General features: G+C 59.3%; 1 protein-coding gene across 2 annotated transcripts in view; it reads left to right on the top strand.

Moving 5' to 3' along the window:
- The window catches only part of SYK (spleen associated tyrosine kinase), a 69,540-nt gene that overhangs the window by 21,067 nt on the left and 36,367 nt on the right, over positions 1-12,106 (top strand). For both annotated transcript variants that reach the window (XM_047699212.1, XM_047699211.1), the window contains exons 2-3: positions 7,956-8,415; positions 10,016-10,176. In XM_047699212.1, coding sequence (XP_047555168.1) covers positions 8,002-8,415; positions 10,016-10,176 — 575 coding nt within the window. In that variant the 5' untranslated portion in view covers positions 7,956-8,001. The remainder of the gene's footprint in view (positions 1-7,955; positions 8,416-10,015; positions 10,177-12,106) is intronic.

The raw sequence follows: 12,106 nt of genomic DNA, 5'->3' as shown, positions 1-12,106 counted from the left end.
CACTAGTTGTGAGGGACGTACCATGTCCTGTAGGATGTTAAGAACAGGGAAACTGGGCATGGGGTGTATGGACATTCTGTATTATCTTTGTGATTTTGCTGAAAATCTAAGTATATCCTAAAATGTTAAGTTCATTTACAAACCAAAAGAGAAAGAGATAGATCGATACCATCTCTGCCCTCCTGGAGACAAGCGTTTGTCAAATACACTCATCTAAGTAAAGATATATTAAAATTAAGTCAGAACTGTGGTCAGTGGTGCGAAGGAAGGAGCGGGGTACCTTGAGGGGCCCTCGCTGCTCTGGAAGCACCCAGGGATGCCGTAGTCGGAGAGCCCGCGGGGGGTGATGGGGCGGACAGCAAGCCACCCTAAGATCAGAGGGCGGAAGTCCCGTTAGCAGAGAAGCGGTGTGACCAGGCTTTGTTGGAAGGGCGGGCGTGTTTGGAAGGCGGAAGCTAAGATGGGTAGGACTGGAGACCCAGCAGCACAGAGAGGAGAGCTTCCTAAGAGGACATAGACTTCGTCTTGAACAGCCACACAGATGACATCGTGGGTGCAAGTCCTCAGACCCGAGTCAGGGAAATCACAGATGGCCGGACCCCACCCCCACGGTTTCTGATTCTGCAAGCCACGTGGGGCCTGGCCGTTTCCACTCGCATTTCTTGAAAGCTCTGCGTGATGCTGTTGTTGCTGGCCTCAGGGTCGCACATGGCCAGCCTCTGCTGCGCGGGGCCAAGGAGGGAGCTCTGAGTTTGACCAGAAAGGCCTGCACTTGCATTAGGATGTGCGGGCCGAGGGACCTGTTGCCACACCCCCGAGGGCCTCTGAAGGCTGTAGCGAAGGAAGGGCTGGCCTCCACACTGCTTGTCCCATGACCGCCTGTGTGTCCTTTGGGAGTTAACTGATGTCCTGGGCTCGATGCCAGGCCTGATGAACCTGAGTACCACCACCTTTAGGGATGCAGGCAAGTCAGCTGATGCCCTGGGAGCCAGCGCCTGGGAGCTTCCCTCTGTCATCCTGTCATCCGGGTCACCATCCACTGTTGCTCTCACGGTGCTCACCAGCCAGGCGGGCCCTGAAGGTGCACCTGTCCTCCCAGCGGCTCAGTTTATCATCCATAAGATGGTGTGGTGCTTGCACAGACCTGTCTCTTCTGTGGGCCCGGGATGCAGGATGCCGTCTGTTACTTCCCTGAACACATCCTTGTGAGTCTCCTGGATGCATCGAAGTAGACCTTCCACCAGAGTTCTGGAAGCTTCAGTGCGTGGAGAGGGTGTCTCTCCGTGTTGTGCCTCCTGTGATGTTTCCGCGTGGAGGCTGGCCTCTCCTAGCCCTCCCAAGTGTGGGAGACAGCACTGCCCAGAGTGTGAGCGCCACAAAAATTTTGGTAGACCCAGCTTAGCACGTAGACATCAAGACCGTGTCTGCTTAGCCTCGCCAGCCCCCTGCCAGGAGCTGCTATCCTGATGAGATTCTCTAGGATTTCTCTCCTGCTTGATATAGTTTTATAAGGGAATTTGATACTTATAATGTTTAGTTTTTTAAAATATATATAAAATATCCATGAAGTTTTTGGCAGACGCAGCTCGGCACCTAGGTCCCTGGGACTCGGGGACAGGCTCACGGTGCCGAGTCTGTCCCAGCGGGTCCGTGTCCTTGGGGTTGACTGCATCTGAAGGCGCCGCTGAAGGGAGCCCGCGGCCAGGGCGATCGGCACTTCTGCTTTCCGGCTGGTTTCGTGCCGAGGCTGGAGGCGGGGACCCACTTCCCTAACTGCAGACACTGTGCAGCCGCAGGAAGGACTCCAGCTTGTGGGGCTTGTCTTCTGCTCTGTGTCGCTTCACTCTTCGCCCTTGGAGAGCTTCTCTCCATCTTTGTGGGATTTTCCACCTCGCACACGCCCTCGCTGTCCCGGGCTCCTGATTCCAGACCTGTGTTTGGATCCAGGAAAGGAAGGCAGGTCGAGCGTGTGGATACAAGCACATCCAGAAGCCTGGCCTCCCGCTTTCCACTCTCCCGCGGGGTCTGCAGGAAGGGGCTGCACTCGGGTTTCAGCAAGTCCAGGCCTGTGCCGTTCTCCTGCCGCAGCCCACGCTCTCCTGCCCAGCACACGTGAGCGCCATTCCAGTCCTTTCCTGTGGTCGCCATGTGGCCAAACCACCCTTCTTGCCGTCATATAACTTTGGCCACCTACTCAAGCACGGGGCGTGCTCGCGTCACGGCTTATGACATCCACGAGCGCCGTCCTCAGCTTCCGTCATGTGATGCCGTCGTGAGTCCCCCACAAAGGCGCTTGCACGGACGAGGAGACGGTGCGGGATAGTGACTTTTAACTTACACGGAGCATCAATTGCTGGCGATGTCTCATCCCACACGAGCGTGTCCCTACGGGTTTAAATCAGGTGGTTTGGCTTCTCCCGCGAGCACTGGCCAGCTGTGGTTTGTGTAAATGAGGTGCAGGGATGGGGACCCCAAAAATAGTATCTAGAAGCTGAAAACCTCAGCCAGGCCTCTCTGGATGGCACCGGAGGAGCCCAGTCTCTGTGGGTGACCAGTTCTTCCCTGGAGTGTCACCTAGAGCAGGATCAAGGAAACAAGGCTGTTTTGTGGCCGGTCCTGCTTCCCTGCGCGGTTTGCCCCATGAAGAAGCCAGAGAGAAGCACCGGTCATGTTCAGTGTGTTCTCATTTGTTATGTCATTGTCTTCATTTCTCCTGCTTTTGGGACACTGTGGCTGGGTGTCTGGGACCCTACTGGCAGCAGACCCATCCCCTCCAGGACAGCAGGACAGGGACATGACCCGGTGACGTCTTGGATGTCATCTTGTGCTCACGGAGTCTCCGCTAAGCCAAGCCCACGTCACAAGCACGTCCTCGCGCCTCAGTCCCGCCGGGGCTGTGCACGTTCCTGTGCCCCGGGACCCCCGGGAGAGGCCATGCAGATGCAGCCCTGTGTCCCCAGTCCTATCTCGGCCCACCTGCCACCTCCTTCCCCACCGGCCCCTGGGGGAGGACACGGCCTGCTCATCTCTCTGCTCACCCCACGTGGAGGATGAAATGCTGGTTCGTTGCCAAGGCTCTCCACAGAGAAGCTGTTTGCAATCCAGACTCACCCTCTCTGTGCGAGTCCTGAACTGGGGCGGGTCCCCCGGGGCCTCACCTCCTGGGGCCGAGGCTGGGCCGGGCCTGAGGGCCACACTTGACAGGCTTAGGGTGTAAGTGAGCCAGGGCTCCTGGCGAGAAGCAGGACCAGCAGCCGCTTTGCCAGTCCCCCCGGGAGGCAGGAGTGGTGTAGACAGCAGAGGCCCTGGGGTTTGAAGCCCTGGGGTAAGCACTGGGCCCCTGCAGTGGACCCCTCCCCTGAGCCTCTTCTGCTCTTCTTTTCTCGGAGGAAAGACACTCACTCTCCTTTCCACACAGCATCGAGAAAAATCACTTGCACATAGTAGCTGCTCAGCGAACGTGAAGAATCATGACTGATTGCTGTTTTCATGTTAACTTCGCTTACGATGGGCTGGTCACTTATTTGTAAGCAAATATGTTGAGAGCAAACATTTATGTTGACATCAAAGCTTAGTATCTGTGATCTGTGCTGATACGCAAGGGAGAGAGATCAGGCAGGTATGAAGCAGAATTCCGTGGAGTCTGAAAATCCAGACGCTGCCCGAAAGGCGTCTGTCTGTCCTCGGTGCGCTGTCCAGGCCTGTGAGTTCTGGAAGCATCGGACGAACTCAGGTCTGAAGGTTCAGTGATATGTTCAAGTATTGAAACTTCTCCTCTACTTCTAAGTGTTAGTAAAAAAAAAAAAAAAAAAAAAAAAAAAAAAAAATCACTTTCTCTGGCCTTAGATTTACTGTTTGTTTCTGAAACATGTGTGTCCATCTTCTGAGAAGCTGTGCTTTCCCCCAAATGCAGAAGGGGGGACGCTAGGTAGAGATGGGGTTGTACAATCTTCCCCGGGGGGCCGGGTCCTCAGCAGTGTGGCCTTCCGGTGGCCTCGGGGAGGCTGGGGACAGCACCGGGTGGGGGGGTGGTCTCCCGGAGGACAACCCCATATCACTCAGGAAGCTGGTGGACACAGGGCTGGCTCAGGCCAGGCGCTGGGGATCCTGGGTCTCCGTGGGTGGCCCAGCATCTGTGTCCATGTGTTACCTCCCAAGTGGCGGATCCCCTACGGGAGACAGTGCCTGCCATCCTCTGCAAAGTGGCCCAGAGTGGTCATCTGAGTATGGGGGCTGCTTGGGGCGGGCCCCCTGCACCTGCCCTGACCTGGTCACTGTAACCAGTCAGCCGGCCCCTGACCAGCCCAGGAAGCCTTATTGCCCCTGTAGACTGGGCTCTTTCCTCTTATGAAAATGAGTGAAACCCACAGACGAGGTGGTTCCTTTCACAGCAGTCCCACACGGACTTCTCTCAGCTTCGAGCTGCGGAGGGAATTCCCACGCGAATTTTAATCAGGGCTGATTTGCATCGATGTGGCTGTGTGGCTCCAAGGGTCCTAAGCCAAGGTATCTTTAGTTCCCCTCGGCGGCAGGGCTCTGGCAGAAAGCGTCCCCAGATTTTGCCCAGAGTCCCGTTCATTTCTGCCACCATCACCTCGGTCTGTATTCTGTGGGGAGGCTCTGGGGCCCAGTGACACAGTGTCAGCCCCCTTAGCCTGCTGAGCGCGGACGGAGAGGTCCTCTGCAGGAAGTGAAGGGGCCGCACCTGCAGGAACCACGCTTCGCGGCTCTTAAGAAAAGCAGACGTCTCCAAGCACCGGTCACGGCCTCTGACAACGGGGACAGACAGGGCTTAAGCAAAAACGGAAGTACGAAGACACAGCCTGCCCCCTTCACGGCTGAGGTTAAAGCACTGAAACAGACAAGGATTTCGGGAACGAGAATAACACTGTCGAGAACGTGTCTTACCCCAAGGCAGGGTCGTGCATCTCCAGCCACGAGGGAGGGTCTTTGCCTGGGAGAGGGAACCACGTCGGGTGGTCTACCCCCTTATCCACAGATGTCACGATTATGAAGTTACCTTCTCGCCAAAATGCTTCTGCGGCCCACAGCCTGTGCTCATCTGGTCTGCGTGGTCAGCTGTGGACGTGCGCAGAGCAGCGAAGCGGTCGTCTGCTCCCACGCCCGTTCCCGGCCAGCCGGGGCCCGGGGGGCTGCATTCGGCCTCCTTGTCCCGTCCGGGCTCACACTGCAAACAGGTGTCCTCTCCGGGGTCTACTTACTGCCGTGTTTTTTATACTTCTTTGTGCTTTTGGCTGGTGACAATGTTGAGAATGTCCCCAGGTTTAGAGCCAGCCAGCCGTGGGGGGGGGCCCGGTTCCCTCCATGGGACTCTGCTCACTTCCGACCATCCCCACCCTTTGCTCACTGTGATGGCGATAATGAATTTGACCAGGGGATATTTGAGCATCTAATCTAGTGGTGACACTCCTTCCACTTTAATGCAGTGGAAAGAACATGTCAGATTTGCGGGCAGCCTGGGCCGTGAGCACAGCGGTTTCCGATCAGGCAGCAGGGGTTGTTGCCCCCAGGGGAATTTGAAAACATCTGCAGATGGTTTGTGTTGTCCCAGTGGGGGTTTGGGGGTGCTGCTGACAGTAGTCAGTGGAGGCCGACTGGTCAAGGACAAGACAGCCCCCGTGACAGAAGGATCCAGCCCAAACGTTGGGAAACCCTGAGCCAGGGTAATGTCGGGTGATGGGGGGGCGGCGACAGAAGGAGGGTGAGCCTCAGTGTTTCCATGCACAGCGAGGGCGGGGACATGCTGTGGCCACCGTGGGAAAGGCAGCATTCATTAGCTAGAAGCCCAATGTGAATACTAGGGTGCTGAGACCACTCACGGTCACGACTGGGGACACCAAGGGCAGACCCAGGAGTGGCCTGTGCCCCTGCTCGTTTAGGTCCCCACCGTGGTGGCACTGAAGCTGACCACACTTTGGAGAGGGTCTTGGGTGAAATGGAACCGTGTGGGCAACGTGCCCAGGATGGGGAATGCTCTAGAAATAGTGTGACAGGGACAGGGAGGGGCTCGCCGACATCGCCTGCCTGCCCAGTAGGGAGTGGGCCATGAGCAGGGCAGGAGGTAGGGAGAACTGGGTAAGACGCATCGACGTGTGCGAGAGGCGGTGGTTTCCTCCAGGGTGACATCAGGGTAGATGGTGAGAAGCCACGGCTTTGGGATGTACTTGGATGAAAACTCATGAGAGATCCCGGGAGAACTCCTGGTCCAGTCTCCCGCACGGAGCTCAGATGCCCCCAGGAGCAGGCATGCCGTCGGCTGACTCCAGAGGTTAGTGAGCTGTGACAGGGAGGGGTGTGCAAACCCTGGGGTCTCATCCTTCCCAAGTTAGGACAGGGGAGGCACCTGCGGGCACGTGACATTGATGTGCCTGTTGGACAGCCAGGTGGGAACCCCAGGTGAGCAGCGTTTCGGTCAGGAGCTCGGTGGGCATGGCAGGGTGTGGGGTCGGCGAGCATTGCCAGTGGCGGGGAGGGGCATGTACAGGGAGAGGATGAGGCGGGAGCCCCAGCCCCAGCCCCGGCTTGCAGAGTAAGTGAAGGAAGGAGCCACGGAAGAAGAGAGACTGACTCACTGAGGCAGGGCCACTGGGATCCGTCCAGCGCTCCCAAAGGTCAAGCCAGATAAGGTGGGCAGGGGCTGACCTTGGGTTTGGCCACCTGGTGACGGCAAGAGCGTAAGCAGAGATCGCCCGTGGGAGAGCCGAGGGACGGAGTGGGGTTTCAGCAGCTACGGAGCACAGGTGGGTAAGGTGCCCGCGGGCCGCAGCCCGTCTCTCGGCACCGCCCTGACAAGGGCACGTTGACCTATGTGCGCGGCATCAGCTTCTGAAAACAGAACCTCTCTCTGGATGCGTTATTTTGAAATACGCTTCTATTAATCAGCCAGTGTTTGTGGCCACCTGCCACGTGCCAGGAACCGTTCCGGGCGCCCAGATGGGGCAGTGGGTGCTGGCATCTCCGTGTTGGTCCTGAAGGCGGCACGCGGGTGGGGGTCCGAGGCGGGAATCGCACTCTCGGGAGGTCCCCGCGTGGGAAGGGACTGTGGTCTGTGGCGATGAGCTTGGCGGGGGGTGCGGGGGCGTGAAACAGAGTGAGAGATGCTGCCCCAGGTGTCACAAAACATGATTCCGGGTCCTAAAATGGTTTTCTGCTGTGAGCTGCCCTTCGGACCTGGGTTGTAAGAAGGCCCCGGAGGAGGCAGGGAGGCCGCCTGTCTGGAGGAGCTCACCCCGCACCGTCCCGCAGCCCCAGCCCCCTGGAAAGCTGGCTGCGCACACGTGTGCCGGCGGAGGTATGGGGCGTGGGTCTGCTCTGTGGGGTCCAGGGGACCCCTCTGTTTCTCAGTTTGGAGCTTTTGAATAAAGTGGTTTCAGGCGTGGAGAAAAGTCACAGGAAATGTTCAAATAGGCCAAACTCAGGCAGCCAATTCTCCCCGTGGGTGTTAAACCCAGTGCAAGCAACAGACTTTCCCCAGGTCGGAGGAGAAGGCAGATCTGGCCTGAAGGCAAGTCGCAGGCGGGGGCAGGGGTGGGGCTGTGTCCACGGGCAGGTGGACGGAGGTGCACAGAGGGGACAGCACTGCCCTGGGTTCCTGGGTCAGGGCAGGAGCGGCCCAGACGGAGGCCCCACAGCCCAGGGCTCACCATGGTGAGCCAGCGCTGGTGTCCGGAAAGCAGGGGAGGATGGCGTGTGGTGATGAGCCCGGGGGCACCCAGCAGAAGGCCCTGGCTGGGTGCTGGAGGGAGCACGACCCGGGCCTCACAGACGGTGTTCACGCCCCAAACTAAATGGCCACGCCTGAGCCCTGCCTGTCCTTGCCGGAGGCTCCCCGCCAGTCGGACCGACCTGGTCCGGCTTTCCAAGGGTCAGCGGTTCAGCCCCTGAGCTTGCTGCCCGCGGCCTGACCCACGTCCCATCTTCTCTCTCCCTGCCAGGAAGACCCCCGCTGTGCGCCGTGGGTGCTGACAGGGAGGCGACGACATGGCAGGGAGCGCGGCCGACAGCGCCAACCACCTGCCCTTCTTCTTCGGCAACATCACACGGGAGGAGGCGGAGGACTACCTGGTCCAGGGCGGCATGAGCGACGGGCTGTACCTGCTGCGGCAGAGCCGGAACTACCTGGGCGGCTTCGCGCTGTCGGTGGCGCACGGCAGGAAGGCGCACCACTACACCATCGAGCGCGAGATGAACGGCACCTACGCCATCGCGGGCGGCAGGACGCACGGCAGCCCGGCCGAGCTCTGCCACTACCACTCGCAGGAGTCCGACGGCCTGGTCTGCCTCCTCACCAAGCCCTTCCCCCGGCCGCCCGGGGTGCAGCCCAAGACAGGCCCCTTCGAGGACCTGAAGGAGAGCCTCATCCGCGAGTACGTGAAGCAGACCTGGAACCTGCAGGTGCGTCCCGGGCCCCGGCGGTGGCCGGCTCCCTGGGGGGTCCCGTGGGGTGGGCGCCCCGCCTACCTGCCGTGCGGGTCACCCGGCTGCCCCGCCCGCACGGGCCCCCGGACAAGCCACCCAGGAGTCAGCAGGGGGTCGCCCTGTCCAAGCGGTTGGGTTCCTGATTCTGTACCTTCCTAAGTGTCTCGGGCAGAACGTTCCGGGCGAGAACAAGGGGCTGCAACGGCCCCTCATTGGCCGCCTGGCGTTCCCCAGAGCGCCCTGTCCTGCCCCGGGCCTGTGCCTAGTGATGGTCCCTCAGTGCCGCTCGGAACTTCCCTCTGCCTGTTCCCAGCCGCTGGGAAGGAAGACTCCCAGCTAGTTGGGTTGGCCACAGGGACATGTGCGTGTTTAATGAGTACGCAGTGACATGCCGTCCACAAAGGCCCCAGGGCAGGGCGGGGCGGGACAGCTCAGCTCCCGCCACACTCTTCCCAGCCCCCAATGTCCGGAGCTAGCGGGCTGGCTGAGGGTCTCCCGCTCAGATCTGGGTGTCCGGACATCTCTCTTGCGTTTCCCGGGTTCCCGCACCACGGGTGGCAGCGGCCTCCGACACCCACAGACGTGTGACAGGACAGGGTTTTGGGGGACTCTACACGGTGACTGCTTTCCCTCCTCAAATGGGATCTCCATGGATCCGGCCTCACAGACGGAGAGCAGCACCCTGGTCAGCACCGGTCGTTAGCCACGCGAGCTACGCCTTAGACCATCTTCTTACATTTTTGAGTCCAATCAGACGTGTGGAGCTATACTCTACACACAGTAAAACTAAGCTTTTTAGGCCTACAGCGCTGTGATTTTTGACCAACACAGAGCACCCCGTAGGTCCCACTAAAACCAAGATGAGCAGCCCCTACCCCAGCCCCCAGAAGCCTCCACCTGCGTTCTGTCCCTACAGTGCTGCCTTTTCCAGAATGTCGTATGTGAAGGGACCCACACGTCCCCTCATTTGAATTCATTATATTTTTATTTTTACTTTTTCTTGTCCATCTTTATACCGTCCAGTAACCCAGTGTGGGGTCCTCATTTACAGCTGCGGAGAATACCACTATGTCTCCCACTAAGCGAGCCCAGGAAGGGAACTCAGCCAGCTGCCAGCCCCCTCCCGATTTTGTTTTCCACGTTGTCACAGCTCATGTCCTTCGTGCCCTGTGGCCACATTTACACGTACAGGCAAGAGCGTGTAAGCGCTGGGAGGTGGCCTCAGTGGGCAGCCCGGAAAACCGTGTCTCCTTCGTGGCCGGCACCCGGGGGCTGCTGAGTCGGGTTCTGATCCAAATCTGTCAGGTCGGTGCAGGGCCGTGATCCACAGGGGGCAGGAGGCTGGTCTCAGCACCTGGGGGGTCGTGCCAGTTTCTGAAGCCCCGGCCAGCTTCAAGAGGCTTCTGGAACCTGCACTGGTAGTTTTCTACCGGATGGTACTAGATCACGTGTACGGATCTCACGGCTTTATTTTTGATGAATGAATCAGCAGCCAGGACTCGGGACAGATGAGAAAGGGTTCCTGCGTCTTGTTCTCATTCGTGCGTTGTCCCTCTCTGCGCCCTCCCCGTGGCAGGGCCAGGCTCTGGAGCAGGCCATCATCAGCCAGAAGCCACAGCTGGAGAAGCTGATCGCCACCACAGCCCACGAGAAGATGCCTTGGTTCCACGGGAAGATCTCAAGGGTTGAGTCTGAGCAGATCGTCATGATAGGATCCAAGACAAATGGAAAGTTTTTGTAAGTATGGGGTCTCTCCCCCTCACCTGCCACGGCCGGGCCCGCTCGGAGGGACAGGGCAACTCTGCTTCCCTGTCACTGGAGCTTCATGAGCCCACACGCCCGTGGGCCCGCCGTGAAGACGTTTTCAAAGCCATCCCTTGTCATTCAGCCTGTGTCTTGCCCCGTCCAACCCCAAGGCCAGCCCTCTTTTCGGGTACTGAGGGACATAACCTTTAAAGAAATGTTATCCCGACATGTGTTTTGCTTTTTGTGGCAAAGACGAATGCGTAGTGGTCCCTGTGGCTGTCAACACTGCGGCCTGTTCACTCACAGCCCCCCAGATGTCGGGCTTTAACTTCTCTTGTGTCCCTGGGAATCAAGTGCCAGGAGGACAGAGAACAAAATGTGCTGAGTGTTGGAGCGGTTTCCTGTGATGGGATCCCATGCGGGTGTGTGGGCGCCAGCCTTACAAACTCAGAAATGAAGCGTGGGTTCCGCTCTGCTCATTGTCACCCGATGTCCAATGGACCTCAGTTCAAGATCCTGGGGATGCCCGCCCCCTCGGGGCAGGTCCGTGGCCACGGATGGCACGGGCTGTCTCGGGCGGGTGTGGGCCGTATCCCCCAGAGCTGTGGCCCAGCTGACACCCCAGTGTGGCTGGCAGGGGGCGCAGGTCTCCTTTGGTCCCTGCTCAGTGACGCTCCAGAACAGAGTAACCAGGTTGGCCCATGTTGGGAGCCGAGGTGGGGATTTAAAGGGCACAGTGTCAGCCTCCAACAGAAATCCCGTGGCGGGGACAGTTTTCCTCGTGGGGCACCTGTCTGCTCCTCTGCCCCTGAGGTTCAGACTTTTACTGTCTTCTTAGGACTAATTCCCAACACAAATGTCATGGGACCGTGCACGTAGCATCTTGGTGCATGAAGTCAGCCCCGAGTGGTCTATTCCAAAGAGTGATCGAGGCCTCTTGCCTTCTTGATGGTTCAGATACCTGCTCCCGCGCTCGCTGGGGACCAGCTGTGGTCAGAGCCTGCTCCCCGCTCACATGGGGGACCCTGGACAGCCGAAGGCTCAGCTGCGGGCTCCTTCCCCAGCAGCATTTCACATCTCATCCCAGCTTTCCTGTAGAATGTCCCTCCTGCGCTCTTTCTAGTCATGGGAGTTGGCTCACCCGTCCCTGACCCAGGGTCCCCTAGAACCCACACTGTGGGGGCTGCCAGCACCATTCTGCACAGTAGAGACCGAGCCACACGGCCAGCTGCCTCCTGAGCTAACATCTCAGGAGGAGTGGACACTGAGAAACAGAAGCCGTACAGCGGCCTGGGGCACAGAAGAAAGGGATGGACACGCCGCGGTGGGGGTAGCAGGTTCTATTCTGTGCTGAGACAAGGGGCCTTGCTTCAGGGAGAAGCTGAGCAGGGGAGACCTGAGGACCGTGGGGAGCCTCCGGTGGGGAAGGGCATGTGCCCTGGGCACCAGCAGTCAGTCCGTGCGCCTGGGGAAGGTGTTAGGGCAGAGACAGCCGCTGTTCGTGGGGCCCGTCTGGCTGGGCGTTGGGGAGTCCTGCAGGGCTGCCGGAGTGGGTGCACTCGAGGCCACATGGTGTGCGTTCACGCGCGCTGGAACCGAAGTGTCGTGTCCACTTGCGGCACATGTCAGGACCTCCGCCTTCTCGAGCCTGAGCGCAGGAGCTGTGCGGGTGCTTGTCGGAAGACGGAGTGGTGTGGGGCTGGCGTGTAGCTCTTGTGCTGTGTTCCTGCTGCATGGCCCCATGCCTCATGGCTCTGCTCCGTGGCCCTGTGCTTTCGTGGCCCAGCCTCAGGGCTCTGTATTGTGGCTCTGCTCTGTGGCCCTGCACCGTGGCCCTGCGCTGTGCTCTGTGCACCTGGCTCTGGTCAGGGCCAGGGCTCTGGGTCTCTTCCCTGCAGACGTGCCTTCATTGTGAGCACGG

The sequence above is a fragment of the Lutra lutra genome, chromosome 13 (genome assembly GCF_902655055.1).
Source record: "Lutra lutra chromosome 13, mLutLut1.2, whole genome shotgun sequence".
Classification (NCBI taxonomy): domain Eukaryota; kingdom Metazoa; phylum Chordata; class Mammalia; order Carnivora; family Mustelidae; genus Lutra; species Lutra lutra.
This window is presented reverse-complemented; position numbering and strand designations above follow the sequence as displayed.